Source organism: Rhamphochromis sp. 'chilingali' (assembly GCF_963969265.1).
Source record: "Rhamphochromis sp. 'chilingali' genome assembly, chromosome: 19".
Classification (NCBI taxonomy): Eukaryota; Metazoa; Chordata; class Actinopteri; order Cichliformes; family Cichlidae; genus Rhamphochromis; species Rhamphochromis sp. 'chilingali'.
Genome location: NC_137946.1, coordinates 8,424,738 through 8,443,207, shown reverse-complemented (window position 1 = coordinate 8,443,207; position 18,470 = coordinate 8,424,738). Strand labels below are relative to the sequence as shown.

Below are 18,470 nucleotides of genomic sequence, written 5' to 3'. Positions count from 1 at the left end.
ACCACATAGGAGTTTAAACATCATTTTGTATTGAATAACAGTTTTACCATTTAATGAAACACTATGTAGACTCTTTTCCTTAAGAAAGTCATAATCCTAATTTGTGCCAATTATTTAGGCAAAGGTTTTTAGCAACAAATATACTTAAAGTACCTCAATTAAAACCTTAAAGTGCTATCATTATGCAGAATGCTTCCACTCAGACTCACGATTATATTATGTAATTACAATTGTTGATTTATTAAAGTGTACTGTTTCCCTTTAATTTGTTATTTCACTTTAATGTTGCAGGATTGTCTGTGATTTGAATTATATGCTGCAGAGTAGCTTTATATGCAGTGAAAAAGCATCATATGCAACAGTTATTGGTAACTTTTTTTAATACGTGAAAAACAACAAGTAACTCACGTTTTAACATAAATAGGATGGAGCCAAAGTATATGCATACAACACTGAAGTAGAAGCAGAAAGTAGCATAACGTAAAAACAAATGAATATAGTAAATCTGTACTTGAGTAGTACATTGTACTATGTTAAATTCCAGCTGTGTTCCTATCCATAGATAGAACCTCTGGGCATGCCCTAATAAATATGCTAACAGTAGACTAAGCTTTCATTGTTCTTCCATTAACTTATTGGAGTATTTTTCTGCAATTACAAACTCTGTGTAAACAATCATGGTATCAAAATAAAGCTAACACTTATGACATTTCATCAGAGGTGTAAATATTACAGCGGTTTTTACTGTGTGAAAGTTACTGAGGCTGGAGAACAGAAAAAGTAAGTAGATCTTTTCCCTCGCCTAATTTATTTATTAATTTTTGTGGAACATGTAGAAGAACCTTACACAGCCACAACAGCCTGGGTACTCCTCCTCATGCTGGTCACCAGCTTGGTCAGTCAGTGCAACTCAGCCAGTGTGTGACCGAGTTTGCGTTGGTCACTGTGTTGAGTGGAGTTGATATCAGCCATCAATATGTGTGTCCTTGTTTTGTTTGTTACATTTTTGGAAAAAACAAACTGCAGGTACAGAGTGTTTCACCAACAGCATGTCATTGATATCTATGATAGACTACGTATTCCAAGACCAAACCAAGCCTGAGGAATACTTTAAACTTTATGCACAATATTCATGGAGTAGTGTGAACGTAAACAAACAGCCAACAGGCGGTATCTACTACGTGAAAAATGGCGCCATCTTGTGGTCTATTTCTGTCACTATAATTCATTCAAGGCTTTGTGGAAAATGCTTCACCTGTAAAAGTTTCAAAGTCACCGGTTAAAATCATTTTCAAGGACATTTTAAAAGTTTTAAACCAATCAGCTAAAGTTTGACAGCTGTACCGACCAGTTTCCTCCAGTCTATTGTAGCAGACTGTTTTCAAAAAATGGATAGAGGAGACCACTCACAAAACCGTGATGGTGTTGCACAAAATGATGTTGGTGTAGGGCTGGTGTAGGAGAGCTAAAAAAAATGTTTAAACACTGAATTTTGAGCTAGGCTGGACAGTCAGTGCTGCACCCATCTTCCAAAGCTACGAGTGTCCTACATTGTGTTTCTTTCTACTGAGGAGCTTGCATCCAATAAAAGCAGCAGGAACAAACCCAGGAAACAAATAAGAAGAAAAAAGTGAAAAACTGCAAAGCAGAAAACAGAGACTTAAAGAAAGGAAGATAAATAACAGAAAGAAAAAAAAGAAAATGTCATGGCTGTGTGAAGGCAGGCAGGAATCCAGGAGCAGGATTCACAGAGACAAATGTGAAGTCAAACAACTGGCTTTATTGGGAGTTTGCAGATTGAACAGAAAACTAACTAAACTTGGAAAGCAACAGGCAGGAAAACAGGCAAACAGAGTAGAAAGAGGGATGATGCAACGACGAGCAGGGCAAGACACAGACACTAAATACAAGAGGTGAACAGGACTGAGAGGAAACAGCTGTGAGACACGGCTGACACTGATTACACAGACGAGACAGGGAGAGCACAAAACTGAACACACGGACATAAGACACAGACCAAAATAAAACAGGTAACGCACAGACTGGACTCAGAGACACAGTAACAGACAGAGAACAGAAGGAACACATGGGCAGAAACTAGTGATGGCCAAATGAAGCTTTCTGAAGCACTGAAGCTTGTATTGAAAAACGGTTCATTACTCGAAGCTTTTCAACACAGTCCTCTCCGGTGACATCTGGTGGTGAAAATTTTGAAGAGCAGCTTGAATCTGCAAAATAAAACGGACTGCTCAATCATCGCTGCTCACTCAAGAGTGGAGTTCTCTCTGATATTGGGCCACCGTTCCGTTGCTTTGAACATGTAATTGGTTTTGTTTTCTCGATTGGGGGGCTGAAAAAAATGTAATGCGTATTTGCGTAATACATTTTGATCAATAAACTTTCCCTATTTAAACATGCACTATGGTGTGGCCTTTCTTTGCTCATAACTCCTTGATGTTGGTAAATACAATAAGTGAGCAATATATATAATATACATACACTCAAAAAAATGAAACGTTGACTTTAATTAAAATTATTTTGTCAACAGGTTCCACGAAATTGAATTATGTTAGTTTAAAGCAAAAATCTTTAGTTCATCTAATTTAAAAAAACTACTTAAGATTAACAAGACATATTTAAGACTAACTAAATCAAGTTATGTTGTATGAACAAAGATGATATATTTTCAGGTTAGATAGTTTAGATTAGTTACTTCAACACATTTCTTATTTGTGGCAGTAAAATGTTAAATTTAAGTTAGATTAATTCAAATATTATATTTTCAGCCACCTTGTGCTTTATTAATTAGTTTTACATAAATCTATTTTGTCAACAGGTTCCACACAAATGAATTAAGTACATCCAACTTATTTTTTAAAATTTCTTTTATTGCCAACACATTCAGTGAGCATTTGTGTAAACCCAGTCCAAAATAAAACACAACAGCTCATTAGGGTTAGTAATTAACAGTATGTAGACAGATGCAACATCAAGACTTTAAATTAAATGTCTGTATCTACCAGAAATAGAAGAGAGAAAAAAAAAAAAAAACGCATTGAAGATCACATAACACATTGATAAGATGACACTTGAGTTATGCACATGTGATGCTAGTAAGGTCTGTGAGTGTTTTTTTCTTTTAGTGTCTAAAATGGATAGCAAAGTTGCTATTTGCAATGATTGCTTAGGGTCAGTCCAGTAACACAATGCCAATGAAGTGCTTTCCTTTAACAATGCAAAGTGAAGTGTCCACCTCAACAGCCACAATTTAAAAAAAATTTATGTAACAACAACAACAATAATAATAATAATAATAATAATAATAATAATAAATAGTCCACTGATATTAGCAATCAAAGAAAATTACATCACCATCCCAAATAAAACTTTAACAAAACATGCCAACATTATGGTCTAACAATAAAACAGCTTGTCAGCGTTCAGTTTTTTTGCAACAGCACAGCAGTAACCATTTAACACTTGCCACTGTCAACATTTATTTTACTAGTGTTTGGGCAAAAAACTTCAGATGTAAACATTTTAACATGGAAACAATTGTTCGTCTTTAAAAGTCCACAAAATATACATTCATCCTGCATTCCCAACTTGGATGATCTGATATCCTCGTGTTGGTGTTGTTCCCAGACCATCATGAAAATGTTGTCACATTGTTGTGACGTTATTCTTTTGCGCGCCAAGCCATTCGTGCATTTATGAAATTCCAATGTTGCAAGGACAATATCAATTCTGCTTACTGTTTATTAAAGGGTTACGGTTAGGGTTAGGGTCAGTTGATCGGCGGACAGAGGCGGTTTCACGCAGCTTAAGTACAGTTTTTTGTTTTACGCCGGTTTTTCCCGAAGTCGCAAAAGTATGACGTCACAACATTCTGATTGGTCACTTGCAATGTTGATCCTGGAACAACATTTAGTATGATGATCTGGGAACAACACCAACACGAGGATATCAGATCAACCTCCTAACTTACCCTTATTTTTAGTATGTATTGCAATTACCTTTACAATGCACACAATGTAACACAAACTGAATATGAACATATTTCCACCTCATAACAATATGCCTTGAACGCTAATATACACACCACCCTTCAACATTTCTGGTGCAGTATCATCTCTCAATTAAATCCTTTAAATCTCAATACTTTTGATTGTCTCTTACTAGCCCCCCACAACAGTAAAATCTCTCAAATTGTAGTAGTTTACAAACTTTTCAAAATGTTCTAAATTTCTCTTAAATGTAATTTTCCCGTTATCTGTCATTTACAAATTACCATTTTATTCCCATTCAGCCTCCGAAAAACTTCTGTCCATCTGACAGAACATTCATCATCCAAATTAAAGGTTGGCTTATTCATTCAGTGTATTCTTGAGCAACTGTACCTTGGTCAAGAGTATGCTGACATACAGATGAAGGAAGAGCTTCTGAAGTACTTCAAAGAAAGCTTTCAGTCTTGAGGTTAACTGAGATTCAGTGCATATATCCCACCCATTAAGAGTGCACATGCAGAGGCCAGGTCTTCCAGGTCATGCAGGACACACTAGATGGTTATACCCACATCGGCTGGAGGAGTGCTGGCATCAGCTCTTTCGATGGTAAAGATAGCAAGGGTAGTTTGTTCCAGCTCCCTCTGAACAGCTGTAGCTTAGACACAAAAACATAGAAAAATGGCATCCAGTTTTAAAAAAAAGAAAGAAAAAGGGCCAAAGCTACCCTTTAATGACGTAAACACAATATTAGGAACATGCACCCCAGTGTGCCACTATTTCAGACTACAGATTCAACGATAAATATAAATAGTTTGGGTATACAAGAAGATTTCCCAAAACATTTAAACAGGTTCCATGCAAATTACAACAACAACAACAACATGCAACAACATTAGTTATTCAAAATTTGGTTTAATACAGATAAAAAACTAAACTAAAATTACCAACCAATTATTCTTTGAAGAGGATGCTTGGGTCTTCATTCAGGTAAAAAGGTAGTGCCCTGAGGACACACTCCCTCCCCTTTTCAATACTTTCCTTCTGTAGAGAGTGGCAGAGATACAGGAAGAGAAAACAGATATACTTTAGGATGACAGAAACTCACATTATACGCAAAATGAATGACATATCCACTGCACAGATAGACATGTACACAAGACCAACTAATCATCACATGGACATGAATAGTTAACCTGTTGGGCAGGGTTTCCACCACATTATATATGTCCATAATGGAGGTAAAGACAAACTAATACATCATCTTTTTTGCATTCAAAACATAACATAAAAACATTCACTTCTGGTTTAACCTAAATCAAGGGATCAGATTTTACATATGTTTAGGTAATTTAAATTTTCCAACGTTTTGAGTACCAAACTTTGTCTTGCTTAATATAAATGTAAGTGCACTGTGCAGCTACCATACACTAGCTGTTTAAATTTGAAAATGATCTTATTAGCCATAATATTTTGCTACCAACAGAATAATGCACCTGTGTGGCTGGGGCCAAAGTTTGTCTAATTTTCTTCCCTGCAACGCCTCCTTTTTTCTTGAAGACTTTTATGAGCTGGTCAGTGTATTGGTCAAGTTGTGTAAAAAGCCTTGGAACATGTGCAGCAGTAGTAATCCTCACATATTCTGCTTCCACCTGAAAATATGTCAACAAACACAACATACTGTACTGTAAATATACATACTATATGTACACATATACAAACTAAAACTAATGTAGTAAGACCTCATTAAAGCTATAATTTTAACACAAACATTTACACAAAATGCTAATGGAGCCATTACAGCTTTTATTGTTATTTATCAAGTTCCAAAAAATATTGATCACAGCTGATCTGAAAAGAATTTCATGCCTCAGGCCCTTGAACTGCAACCTTTACCATGGTTCAGATGTGGAGAAGAAATAACAGGGGCATGGGATGGGTCACAAAAGAAAACTTAACTTATAAAACAGTTTTGTTTTTAAAAGTATAACAGTTCACATACCACATACAAGCTCAGCAATACCACATACACCACATCAGTATAGGAGGGAGCAGGTAAAGGCAGGATCTGAGATTTATAAAGTAAAACAAGAAATTCATTACTTAATTTCAAGAAGCAAATTATTGTTTGAATTACAACTAAATAAAATACTACTCAGAAGAAAAGCAAGAGATTGACACTGCCATGTGCTAACTTTCTATAGAAGCAATTATCACCAGGTCTGTCGACCTCCATTGTCTGTCCACTCATATGTCTTGAATAATTTTATTAAAAAAATTAAGTGTGTACTTTCACAAACTGTAATTTATAACTACATTGATATGTATAACTCCGCTAGGAAACATGCTGTATTTACAGACCATTTTTACATAATACAGATTACTGATAGAGCAGAACAATGGTGTCACAGTGGCTTTCGCCCTTGACTTTTTGGATTTTAAATGTCACTTTATGCTATCCTTGCTATCCTATTCGATATTTCCGACTCTCGGATTACAGAAAAGGAATCCCAAGAAAGCAAATGGAAAAATAACCCCTTGAAAGAATAACCCCATGAACCCCTGTAGCTAATCCCTTAATAAAACAAAAAACAATAAAAATGTTTCTTACACAGTCCACAAAATAAGCATGTCCAGGACCCAGTAAAACTAATGTAAAACAAGCGCACGCAAACGATATAACATGTCTTGTAAGACAAACGCAAAATATAACCATGCTGGACATATAGATACTACACAACATAGTCAAAGAAAAAAAGTGGTCTTACCTCTCAAAGAAACAGTAGCTTGGCGCCAAAACAGCCTTTTTCAGTTAAATTTGAAGTCTTGCGCATGAGCAGGCACAAGCCGTGAAACCTTCTTGTTCTGCGCGGTTTCATTACAACTGTTTTTGCATTACTGCCACCTTGTGGATATACAAGGTATATCGATCCTAATTGACTTAACTTAAATGTTATGCGATCAAGTAACACATTAGTATTATGTACGTTGAATAATAGACACAATTACGTAGACTTGATTAGAAAAACATATGTTAACTTAACAAAAACATATATTTTAAGTAAAATGAAAATAAATAATTAATATACACTGAACAATCCACCTCATTCATTTTTTTGAGTGTATGAGAATGCACAGCACATTATGGAGTATGCCCCTGCTGTGAAGTCCTGCCTCCATCTACTTGTCGTTTAATCACTGGACAGCTGGACAGGTTCATACAAAATATTAGATGAGGCCAATTGTCCTATACATATTTTTGACCTAGGGGTGGGATTGATTGTGAACTGGAAAGGGAAAATGCTTAGGGAGCTGAGTACGGCTGCATCGTCACTGATTTGTAGAATCATTTTTGATTCGATACAGGATCCGATTCAATTTGATTGGAATCTGGAAAGTTTTGCCTCAGTCAGAAATATTACAATTCTGATCATTTAACAGTATATATCCATAATTTCGTATCTATTAAAAGAAAGCTGACACATGTGAGACTTAATTAGAGATGTAAACAGAGAGTTATGAAACCTGCAGCTGCAGAAGCCAGCGGGAAAAAAAAGAGGCAAACACAGCGCGACCCGACGACGCACCAAAATCTGACTCTGACGCGTCGGGTCCGCGCTCTGCGTTCACGTTTGTATGCAGAATCCGTAAACCTGCTCCCAGTTACTGTTTTAGCTGTATGGTGTTTGACGACATGTTGTGAGGTTTAACCTGAGATGCTGGCGTTTCAGGCATAATAACGTTAATTTACAAATCGACACGGGATTTTAATGAATCAATATCACTTTATTCAATTTAGCATGGATTGTAATCAGAAAGGCGATAATCAAAACCCACCCCTAATCAAGAACTTGCAAAGTAAAAACATGCTCTATGTCAGGTAGCCCTTTTGTTATTTACATTTAAAAAGAGGATTAGTGTTACTGTGCGCTGGCTGAGTCTGTTTCTTTTCTTAGAAATAGTTTCTCCTGCCCTGGAGAAAATCCACTTGCATGGAACAGAAGAGGCTGTGGAGTGCAGGAACTACACTGCAAGCTGGTAGATATGCAGGTATTCCTGGGTCCTGCAGACTATCACCTAAAAACAATAAACAAAATGATTTTCTAAACTGTGTAGCAATGTAATGTACGTATAGTGTCAAATACATTTTTGTAGTCTTCATTAGCTTTAATTCACATGGAAGTGTTCCTGAAGTCATATGCTGTAATGATATTTACATTATGAAAACATGATTTTGGACATTTCAAGTTTTTCACTTCGGCAGATAAAATGAATTGAGCAAAATCAACTCAAAATATTCCCACACGCCAGAACGTCCTCTCTTCCTCGCTGGCTCCATATCTGTCAGTGGAATGATCACCTCTTCGCTCTCTGTCACCATCAACACACTCCACGAATCCCGTGGATGATTCACTTCCTTATATCCGTTTGAATCAGGTACCGAAGCAGTTACGTGCGTAATGAAGCTTCGGACGTCACTGGTCACGTGACTTTTGCCAAACGAAGCAAGCCTCGACACAGTGCTTCTGAACCAGTGTGTTGTTTTTTTCGACACACGCTCCGGAGCGTCAGCTTCAAGCGGGCCATCACTAGCAGAAACTAAACAGAACCAAAACCCTTAAAACTAAAAAGTTTAAACCCGAACACATAATCAGAATTAACTAGAACACAAGATCATAACAATAATAATAATAATAATAATAATAATAATAATAATAATAAACACAAAAAGTTGGGTCAAATGACACAGGACCATGACAGAAAAATAAAAGATGAAAGAAGAAACTGATGAACAGATAGGCAGCAAACGAGTCAGGTCATGCAGCAAATTGTCAGACATCATCTCAGACAATGATGAAGATCCAGATGACCGTGTGTCAGCACCATCTACATCAGCATCAGCTGGACACTGGAAGCAAAAATGAAAGGAATATGAAGAACAAGATGGGAACGACAGAAAACAATTCAAACAGGGAATTTTGCTGACGGACAATCAGCGTTACACCCCACCCCAGTGTACTACATGTAACATGCTCAGAGACTGAATGTCAGCTGGCCCCTTCTGACCCACTGACTTAGTTTCCTGCCACCAGTGACCTGTTTACCGGACTTCCCCTATACCACCTGTGGATATCTGTTCAACCTGTGACCCAGTATGATTGTGCATACAAGTGGAAAGTAATATCCTAGTACCTTGTTAGATGGTGATGATTGTGGGCTCACTAGTCGCAGACATGGAGGGAGTGGTCCTATTGGTTGGCTCCCACATTAGGAAGGCAAGGTTGGGGCCTTCCTATCACTACTGTGCTAACGTAATTAAAAAATAAAGTAAAAAAAATTACAACACCACCATCTTCAGATAGAAAAGTTTTTCTGTTTTTTTTTTTTTTGGAGTTTTTCCTTCCCACTGTCGCCAAAGTGCTTGCTCATAGCAGGTCATATAATTGTTGGGTTTTCCTCTGGATCCATTATTGTACGATCTACTGTACAATATAAAGCACCGTAAGGCGACTGTTGTTGCGATTTGGCGCAATATAAATAAAATTGAATTGAATTGAATGTCCTTCAAGAAGCCTGGAGAACCTTTCCTGAAGATTACTTTCGCTATAATAAAAAAAAAGAAAAAATTAAAGCAAAGGTAATGACTAGTTTGGGGGTTGTAGTCCTTTAATAATCAAGGAAAAGTAGTACATCCACAATTTTAAAAAATGCTTTTATTATAAATAATCCTGTGTGGATTAGTTACTTACACATCAAAGAAATGTTTTACAGGCAGAGCATTGCTCATCTGAGTTTTTACAGACCCAGAGTGAAGTTCACACAAGTTCAGCTTTCATCACCTGATCAGTACGCCACTGAAGCAGACCCACTCTGCTCTGTCTTTGAAGATTCACCATGAGAAATTGGCATTCCTTGCTCCAACTGTCCACAATATGAAAGTCACAGGAAAAACAGACAAGTCTTTTTGTTTGTTTGTTTGTTTTCTTTAGCCTACTGTGGTGCCACTTAACATCCCCGTGTTTGAACAGTACACTTCAATTCTGCTTTAACAGCAATCCTTGATGTGCAGGGAAACATCACGGTTAGCAAGCTCACAGCGAGATTCTTCTTTCTCTGGTCCACATGTGTAATATTTATGTTTTTGTCCATCGAGCCACTCCATAGAGCTTCACCTCAAGTAATATTCAATTGCAGCAGAGAATGCAGCAAAGCCTCCACATCCCAGAACACCAGCCTTCAGACCAGCTGCAAAACAGAAAAATAAACACGTGGACAAAATGAATAAATTTGCTATAATGCAAACTATTAGTTAATAAAGTAAGTTACATACCGCGAAAGCCAATAGCTCCTCCAGTCACACAACCACTGTACACAGCATTCTTCCAGTCAGATTTGCCTCTGTGCTGTAAATGAAAAACAGGTACAAAAAAGACACTTATTACCACAGTGTACTGCAGGGTTAGAATAAAAGCAAGAAATGCAAAGCAAATATAATACTGGCATCTACATTTTAGAGAGAGGAGTGACTAATAAGAGATAGCTGGCATCCACCTTTGCTGTACTATTTGCACATTTACAAACTTAGCTTAAGTTGCAACTACTTTGCTGAAAATGTTTTGCTGTCCACATATATAATATGTCTTCAGTGATTCTGATGGTGCTCTAGTAATCTGACCACATATTGAGCATTTTTCCTCTTTGAAGCCATGTTATGGATTCACATCACATCTCAAACCCTTGTTGACAAACTGTTATCATTATTTCATTCATTCCTTATTATTCTAAAGAGACTGATGGATACATTGAAAATGAATCGCCTTTGCTCATTTTTGCCTTTTGTTCTGAACTCCAGTCTGAGGTTATATGTCCACTATGAGTCTGTCAGAACCCACATGAGGATGTAAGAAGCTGTGACCTACTGATTCTATGATGCACTCTGTACAGGAGAACATGGCGCCCACAATGGCAAAGTTCTTGGCATAGGACATCCCCCTCTGGCCCATGTCTTTTAGAACCTCTCGTGCTGTTGGAGTTCTCAAAGGGTCTTTGGGGTCGATGCCAACATTAGTATCAATTCCAGCTGTGAAAACGCCGAATGCTCCTCCAAGGACGAACCCTGTGGTGAGCAAAAACATCATCAGACTCTTAAAATTGTAATATATACAGATCTTTTCTGCTATTGAGCTGAATGGCTACATTTGGGCAACATCGTGGCTGTATTATAAACTGATTATTTGATACCTGTTTATTCAAAACGCTCTAAAATGTTGCTTTTACGTTTCTTATGTCTGAACACAAATACATAATTTTAAAACAAGACAATATCGATGACCGATTGGTTTGATCAGATGACTGATTAATTTGCTGTTTGTTGGTATAACAGCATTACAGCTCCCATAGCCTCGTATATCTGAGGTGACTTAGCACACGAAATATTCTGCACGAGCAGCCAAACACGCACAAAAACACCAAACCCTTGTGATGTTTGTTACACTCTCAATGTCTCCGTTTACCTCCCACACAGGCCAGCAAAGACTTGAAGGCGCAGCTCTCCATTCCCCTCTCGATCATCTTCTGCTCGTCGCTTTTCGGAGGCACGGGCAGCCCCCCCATCACGGCGGGGTTCAGGCCCTTCACGGGCCTCTTGTCACCGATAAGATGCTCCAGAATCATACTGTACTGAAGAGTCGGGCTGTCCACGCTCGGGCCGACCGAAGCTGGGCCTTGTGGGTTGGAAGCAGCAGCGTTTGCAGCTCTTGTGGAGGCCGCCATGTTTCTCAATGACAGAGCTTCAAGTAAATGTTGTCGAAAGACGAGCGCGCGCATATTCGTCCCATTTGTCTGCTGATAGAAATAACGGTAATTAAAGTGTTTAGCTTCACAAAAACACGAATAAACCACGATAGATTAAATAATGTGTGTATTCTCATATTTTTTTTATTAAAATGATTTTATTTTCTCACTAAAAGATTACTTTGGTTAATTTTAGCACATTCGACACAAAGTCAACCTGTATTTAAAGTGTGGTTGAGGAGTTTATGCTTTTACGTAACACCGTACGTCTACCTACACTCTTTCCACTGGATTATTGTATCAAATAATAATTAAATAACGTAACAGAATTTCGCAAGACTATACTAGATCTTATTGATTACTTTACATTTAATTCTGTTTTATTATATTAATGTCTTCTAAATTACTTTTATTTTTGTGTTTATTTTATCATTAATATATTTTTCATTATTGACGTCTATTTTCTTTATTCAATACTCCTGTCTTTATTGTATTGTTTTTTATTTATTACAGTTTATCTGTCTCGCCTGTCACTCATCTGTGAACCACTTTGAAGCACACTAAACTTCAAACAAAGGTACAGTACAAATTAAATTGACTAAATAAGTTTACACCTGAGGCGAAAACGCTGTTCCTTACATGCTGTCTTATCATTTTTCTGGCCTGTTAAAAAAAAAGACCACATTTCCCAGAAACCCCTTAAACACTGCGCCAAAGCATATGCGCCAAACTCGCTTCACGCGCTCCACCTATCGGCTCGAGCTCAGACAGCTGGTGGTTAGACCTTAATGCGTGCGCGAGGCGGCAGTGGCAGCATCCTGTCAACACAGCAGCTCCACCGCAGTACGGAACAGGTGAGATTAATTAACACTTGTTTATTTCTCATAGCATGTGGCCTTTCTGCTTTTTTCGTCCGTTGTTTGGAGTGAAATTTGTAAACTTCACTGTAAAGGCTCTACTGTTTCTCGGTGTCTAAATTAAAGAATGGGCTACAGAGAGTCGCTCGGGTTTCGCCGAGTTACACCAACGTAGAAGTGGCTGACGGTGACATGCTCATTGCCAGCATAGTCACTGTACACGTCTATGCTCCTTTAACGTAACGACTAGTCATTGTGAGAGCAGACGCGTTTTTCCTCAAACGATAATAACGGCTGTCATAAAATTATAGCTCGAGCCAAGGACGTGTTGTTTTCACGCTAATTGAGCGTGGCACTGTATGACTGCAGTGATGGCCAACAGTAAGTGGACTAACAGTACTAACGCTGCATTTCATGTCCCATTTTCCGTAGCTGCAAATGTCCATCCTGAATTTTTCAGTTTACTGGCTAAGGTTGCACCATCGCGAGTCCAACAGGATTCTGCTTGAGCAGTATTTATTCCTTCTTTATAAACATTAAAATAAAAGGTATTAACGCGGTGATAGTGTTGATGCCTGGTAATGTAACACTTTGTAAGTTTCCTCCTTAAGGAAGAACGGGTCAACTTCTTTAAACTGGTCTGAATATTACGCTTAAAATCTTTTCTTTGATCTGATTAATTTTGTTGGTGTACAATGTGTCTGATATAAATATCTAAATATCTAGTACTGGAATAAGCTTATCCTCTTGTAAAGTGGAAAGTAACCCCGGGTTGGTCTTAAAACCTCTGCAAAGAGAGGTCAGTCAGGTCCTGGTTTCCTGTTAGATTTTAGTTTTGGTTTTTAGTGTTTGTCTAACACTTCTCCCTGACAGAAACATAAAAAATGCAGAGATAAAGTTACTAATGTTGCTCAGGCTTTAAGTAAATTTTGATGCTAATGGCAAATTACCTTCAAAACTGCCTCTGTGTGCTGCAAGCTGTTTTTCTACACGTCCGGGGTGGCTGTAGCTCAGGTGGCAGAGCAGGTCAGCCACTAATCAGAAGGTCGGTGGTTTGATCCCAGGCTTCCTCCTGCCTGCATGCCAAATATCCTTGGGCAAGATACTAACCCCGTGTTTGCCTACTGGTGGTGGTCAGAGGGCCCGGTGGCGCCAGTGTCCGGCAGCCTCGCCTCTGTCAGTGTGCCCCAGGGCAGCTGTGGCTACAATGTAGCTTGCCATCGCCAGTGTGTGAATGTGTGTGTGAATGGGTGAATGACTGAATGTAGTGTGAAGCGCTTTGGGGTCCTTAGGGACTAGAAAAGCGCTATACAAATGCAGGCCATTTTACGTCATCAGCCAGCCAGTTGTTCCCAATTAGTTCTGTGTGAAGCTGTCAAACATGTCTTTGTGTTTTCTTGCAGGTACTTGTAAAACGTTTGTTGGTTTTGACTTTAGTAGATCCTTAAATGTTTCATTATGACAAATTATCCTGACTAAGCTTCTGTGTGTAATTTTTCTCTCGCCAGGTAACCTTTAAATGTAGACTTAAAAGATGGGTTCCAGAAAACCAGCCGAGTATCTAACATAATCATGCCTGAATGATAAACTTCAGCAAAAGAGAACATTTCAGTAATGAAAAGAGAGGAAAAATTAAGAAGCCAAATACATATTTTAATTACACGGCTCACTTTGAAGTCCTGTGACAAGTGAACAAATGACGGTTTTCTCTTTTGAGTATGCAAACAGAAAAGCCAGTTCAAACATAAGCACTGCACCAGCTCTGATGAGGTTTGTTTTTAGGCAATATAAGGCTTTGCTTCTCATGGTTAACCATTTAAGAAGGGGAAATACTTCATTGGTCTGGACACAAACTCTATTGGATATCGATCATTTGTCAGCAGCACGATGGGCAGTCAGACAGTAGCTCATTCTAAAGTGGATACATCAGGTTGTTAATTTCTCAACATTAACTGATGAAATTGGTTCCTGCCTTTTCTCAATCTGCGATTCACACAGATTAGCCACAGCATTAAAACTGCAGGTGAAGTGGGTGTAATCCATCCCTGGGTAAACTCTGGTCCTGGGATTCACCTGGATATTACGCTCACTCATACACCCACTTCAACATGATAACAGATCAAGCACACGCCCTCCTCGTGGTTAACATTCCCTGTAACAGTCAAAAACTTGGTCAGGAATTAGGCATGAGGGCCATAACAAGGAGTCTGAAGCAGTGACCCTGTCTCCACTATCCACACTGTGCAATCCCATTGATCATCTGTGGGATGTGCTAGAAGTCGTCCAGTCCACAGAAGTGCCACCCAGCAACTCATAGGACACAGAGGATTTGCTGCCAACATCCCAGTGCCAAACACCACAGAGGTCATGTGCATATTGTAATGGGTCAGAGCTTGTGTGCTCTCACAATGAGGGCGCATATTAGGGCTGGGGGTTTTAATGTTGTCTGATCAGTGCAAGCCAGAAAAAAGACAGAACTAATAGGATTGCCATCTTTGCCGTAGAGGTACTTGGAACCCTTTAGAGCCTCCAGTGGTGATTCTTTGTCAGTAGATTTTTTTATTTTTATTTTTTTAAACTTCCCTCACCCTTACAATGCTGTGATTGCAGCCATTCCCCAACTCTCTTTGAATGGTACTCATGGTCATTCTCTCCATTGATCAGTGGTTGTTGATCAATGGTCATGGGAATTTGCATAATTACGATGACGCAACTGACCTCCCAGCCCACTGTGACTGCTGGTTTCAGTCATTATGCAAATGGTAAATGGCCTGTATTTGTATAGCGCTTTACTAGTCCTCAAGGACCCCAATGCGCACATCCAATCATCCACACACTGGTGATGGCAAGCTACATTGTAGCCACAGCCACCCTGGGGCGCACAGACAGGGGCGAGGCTGCCGGACACTGGCGCCACCGGGTCCTCTGACCACCACCAGTAGGTAAGTGTTTTGCCCAAGGACACAACGACCGAGACTGTCCAAGCCGGGGCTCGAACCGGCAACCTTCCGATTACAAGGCGAACTCCCAACTCTTGAGCCACGATCGAAATGTACTTTTTATAAGATTTGGGGAAACCTGCAGTCAGCTGAGACTGAAGAAGTCACTTGGATGAGTGACGAAACGTTTCTCCCACTGAAAACGCTACGTCCAGATGAACATGCTGTGTGAAATGAGTCTGCACTGGAGTAACCTTTTCCTGATTTAGTAATCAGAAGCATAATACTTTATTAATCCCTAGGGTTTTCTGGTTCTGATGATTAAAAACAGTGAAAGGCAGTAATTACAGTGATCTTAGTCCGCTATGCTTAATCAGGTAAGCCCTCATCACAGATATTTTGCCAGGTTACTTCATTGGGAATGACGTACCACGATAATTAAGAACTGCTGACTCGGTGTAAACCTTAAGACATCAGTAACTCATCTTAATTCATATGTACACTGTCCAAACCTCCAGCTCCCCTAAAAGGTAGCTTGGTGGCTGTCAATAGATACTATAATTTTAATTTCTAAATATATTGCAATGCTGTGAAAAACATTAAAGTCAAGATTTAGTTTTCCATATTTTGTTCTGTTTCAGAGTCATAAAAAATTCTACTAATTTTTAGATTATCAGATGGACTGCAAAAAAGTTGAAACATTTCAAGGACCACTGATAGAAGCTTTCCAAATTCATTTTGTACCCTTTCCTTCTGCTGTTGAGTTGCAGCATATTTAGAAAAGCAATGTTGGGTAGAGGTTAAGGGGAATAACTGAATAGCCATCTGGCATTGTTTCAGAAGTCAAGTGTGGGTCATTGGTGAGTATTGCAGGTCCTTGGTGTAGTTTAAACCATATTGTCAATTCAATAGTGAGGAGGGACAATTCTGTAAAAGATGGAACCAGTTAGGAAGCTTTTCAAAATATGTGAATATCTGCCTCATCTATAACTCTGTGGACACATTGTAGCTTGAGGAAGAGAGAGTCTATGTCCATGTAAAATAGAAAGTATGTGTTGTTTTTAAAGCCTGTGCATGTCAATGTTTAGACTGTGGGCTTGTTCATAAAGCGATCACCTTGGCAACACTTTCCTTTGCATACATTTTTGTGTAACGTCACTGGGAATAAACAAATCAATGTGTTATGTGGCTTTAAATTAAATTGATTATATTAAGAAAGGTTTAAAGATTCAAATGAAAATGAAGCTCAGGGTCTGTATCAGTTCAAATTAAGTGTTAAATAAGAGCAGATCTGTCTGAGTATAGTTCACAGTTCCAGTTTGAGTCAGAACTGCAGGGTGTTGTGTTGTCATACAGCTAAAGTATAGCTTGAATAACTGTTTGTGCTTTTAAGGTCTATTTCCCAGAGCGCTCTCTCTTTGTAACCATTCATTTAAAATTTATTGCTATGCGTTTTGACCCTCTTGTCTATGTCAAGAATAGCTCTAAAACTCTAATATGGTGCCAATGCTAATATAAAATGGAAAGCCAGTTCTAAGCCTGGTGTGGTCAGTCAGCTCTTTTCTATCCCTGACACACTTGCACACACTCATCTGAGAACAAAATGGTTCTTATTCGTCCTCAAGAGGCAAGGTCTGGCCTGTATGTACAGTTGGAGTGGCATGTCCTTTACTGCAATAGAGGAGAATTTAATTGAAGAGATTGGATGATTGGAGCAGAAATGAGTACTGCAGTGGGATTCAATCAGTTGAATAAACAGAAACCTTTGTTTCTGGTAGTCCACGTGCCTTCTGAGAAACTTGTTATATTCTGGGATATTTTAACTTTTCCTTTGTAGAGGCACAGTTGGATTCCAGCCTTCACATTATTCCCAGGAGCAACTTTCTCTTTGCTTTTTTTTTTTTTTCCTCCTTAAGCTAATGCTCAATCTATCAAAACGCTAGTGACTAAAAGCCATTGCACTACGTTTGTCTGAGAGCATTCAATTAAGAAGGTAACTCTAAGAATACTTTTCTTTTTGGCTGTTTTTAGTTGATTACTGTCCAGGAAACTGATTGCATTCTTGACAAGCATCGCAGTCTAACTGAGTGCCTCAAAGGAATGCTTCTGTTTTTGTAAATGGGTCATTTGGACCAGATCTGAGGTGAAGCGCAGATATGGTCTTTACACAAATATCAGGCTTTTTTGCCTGCCCTCCCTCCTGACAACAACAGCTGTGCTTTTCAAAAGTGTAATATCCAGCTCTAGAATGGACAAATAAAATAAGCTACTGAGCTATTTTGAGGAGAGGACAGGACAGGCCAGTTCACATGTGTGATGTTTATGCATACACGGGGAGTGTCATTATGATGTTTGCTTGGTATTTGAAAGATGTCTGAACCATTGTAATAGCTTTCAGTCTCCATACAAATTAAAATGGTCACACCCACTGTTCACATTAAATAGCTCTGATGCAACAAGTCTGTGTACTGTTGCAAAATCAAAAGGCGCAGAGAGGAAGCCTCCTCTTGGGTTGGACAGAATTTCTAGTCAGTGGTACTAATACTACGGTGTTCCATTGTGGAAAGCTACTGAGGTCTGTTTTTTTTATTCTCTCACAGTCATCTTGGATGCTATGCTAGTGTTTCTATGGAATCCGCCCACTCATTGTACATGTAGCCAGCCAGGACAGACTGAAAAGTAGCTGAAGTTTTTTGCAACGTGGCTTTGACTGGCTGTTTATTAGAAAAGAACTTTGACACCATCAGAGCAGGAAGTTAGCCCCTCGAGGGAGCCTTGCTCTGAGAAAGATGAAACGGAGGATGGACCAGATGAAATATGCATGAAGACTGTATCTAGCTCAGCTCATGCTCCTGTATCACCGACGAATCGAGGAC

The 18,470-nt window shown here is 38.8% G+C and overlaps 2 protein-coding genes and 1 long non-coding RNA gene across 8 annotated transcripts in view; 1 reads left to right on the top strand and 2 right to left on the bottom strand.

Annotated features, from left to right (window-relative positions):
* Nucleotides 1–3,945: 3,945 nt before the first annotated feature.
* Nucleotides 3,946–7,111, bottom strand: LOC308387545. Of its 2 annotated transcripts, none has more exons than XR_013969964.1 (5): nucleotides 6,773–7,111; nucleotides 6,007–6,072; nucleotides 5,501–5,656; nucleotides 4,956–5,048; nucleotides 3,946–4,662 (listed from the first exon to the last, which is right to left on the bottom strand). It is a non-coding gene; the product is annotated as an uncharacterized lncRNA (long non-coding RNA). The 2 variants fall into 2 exon arrangements; XR_013969965.1 differs by lacking the exon at nucleotides 6,773–7,111 and adding an exon at nucleotides 6,616–6,754.
* Nucleotides 7,112–9,650: 2,539 nt separating this feature from the next.
* Nucleotides 9,651–11,854, bottom strand: timm22 (translocase of inner mitochondrial membrane 22 homolog (yeast)). Its single transcript, XM_080867275.1, has 4 exons — nucleotides 11,519–11,854; nucleotides 10,925–11,121; nucleotides 10,336–10,408; nucleotides 9,651–10,250 (listed from the first exon to the last, which is right to left on the bottom strand). The coding sequence occupies exons 1-4, from the start codon at nucleotides 11,829–11,831 to the stop codon at nucleotides 10,174–10,176; spliced, it is 660 nt and encodes a 219-aa protein (XP_080723401.1). The 5' UTR covers nucleotides 11,832–11,854; the 3' UTR covers nucleotides 9,651–10,173.
* The window catches only part of specc1 (sperm antigen with calponin homology and coiled-coil domains 1), an 81,932-nt gene continuing 75,230 nt past the window's right edge, over nucleotides 11,769–18,470 (top strand). For 4 of the 5 annotated variants that reach the window (XM_080867271.1, XM_080867267.1, XM_080867270.1 and 1 more), the window contains exon 1: nucleotides 12,557–12,652. The gene's annotated coding sequence lies outside the window, so the exon portion shown is untranslated. Of the gene's footprint in view, nucleotides 11,865–12,311; nucleotides 12,376–12,556; nucleotides 12,653–18,470 lie in introns of those variants that run through there. The other variant, XM_080867269.1, reaches the window with a different exon arrangement.

Excerpts from the sequence above, each read along its gene's own strand:
- timm22 (XM_080867275.1), bottom strand. The coding sequence starts at position 11,831 with ATGCGCGCGCTCGTCTTTCGACAACATTTACTTGAAGCTCTGTCATTG. Across the intron at positions 11,122-11,518 it reads TTTGCTGGCCTGTGTGGGAG|GGTTCGTCCTTGGAGGAGCA; the intron begins GTAAACGGAGAC and ends TGCTCACCACAG. Across the intron at positions 10,251-10,335 it reads AGGAGCTATTGGCTTTCGCG|CTGGTCTGAAGGCTGGTGTT; the intron begins GTATGTAACTTA and ends TCTGTTTTGCAG.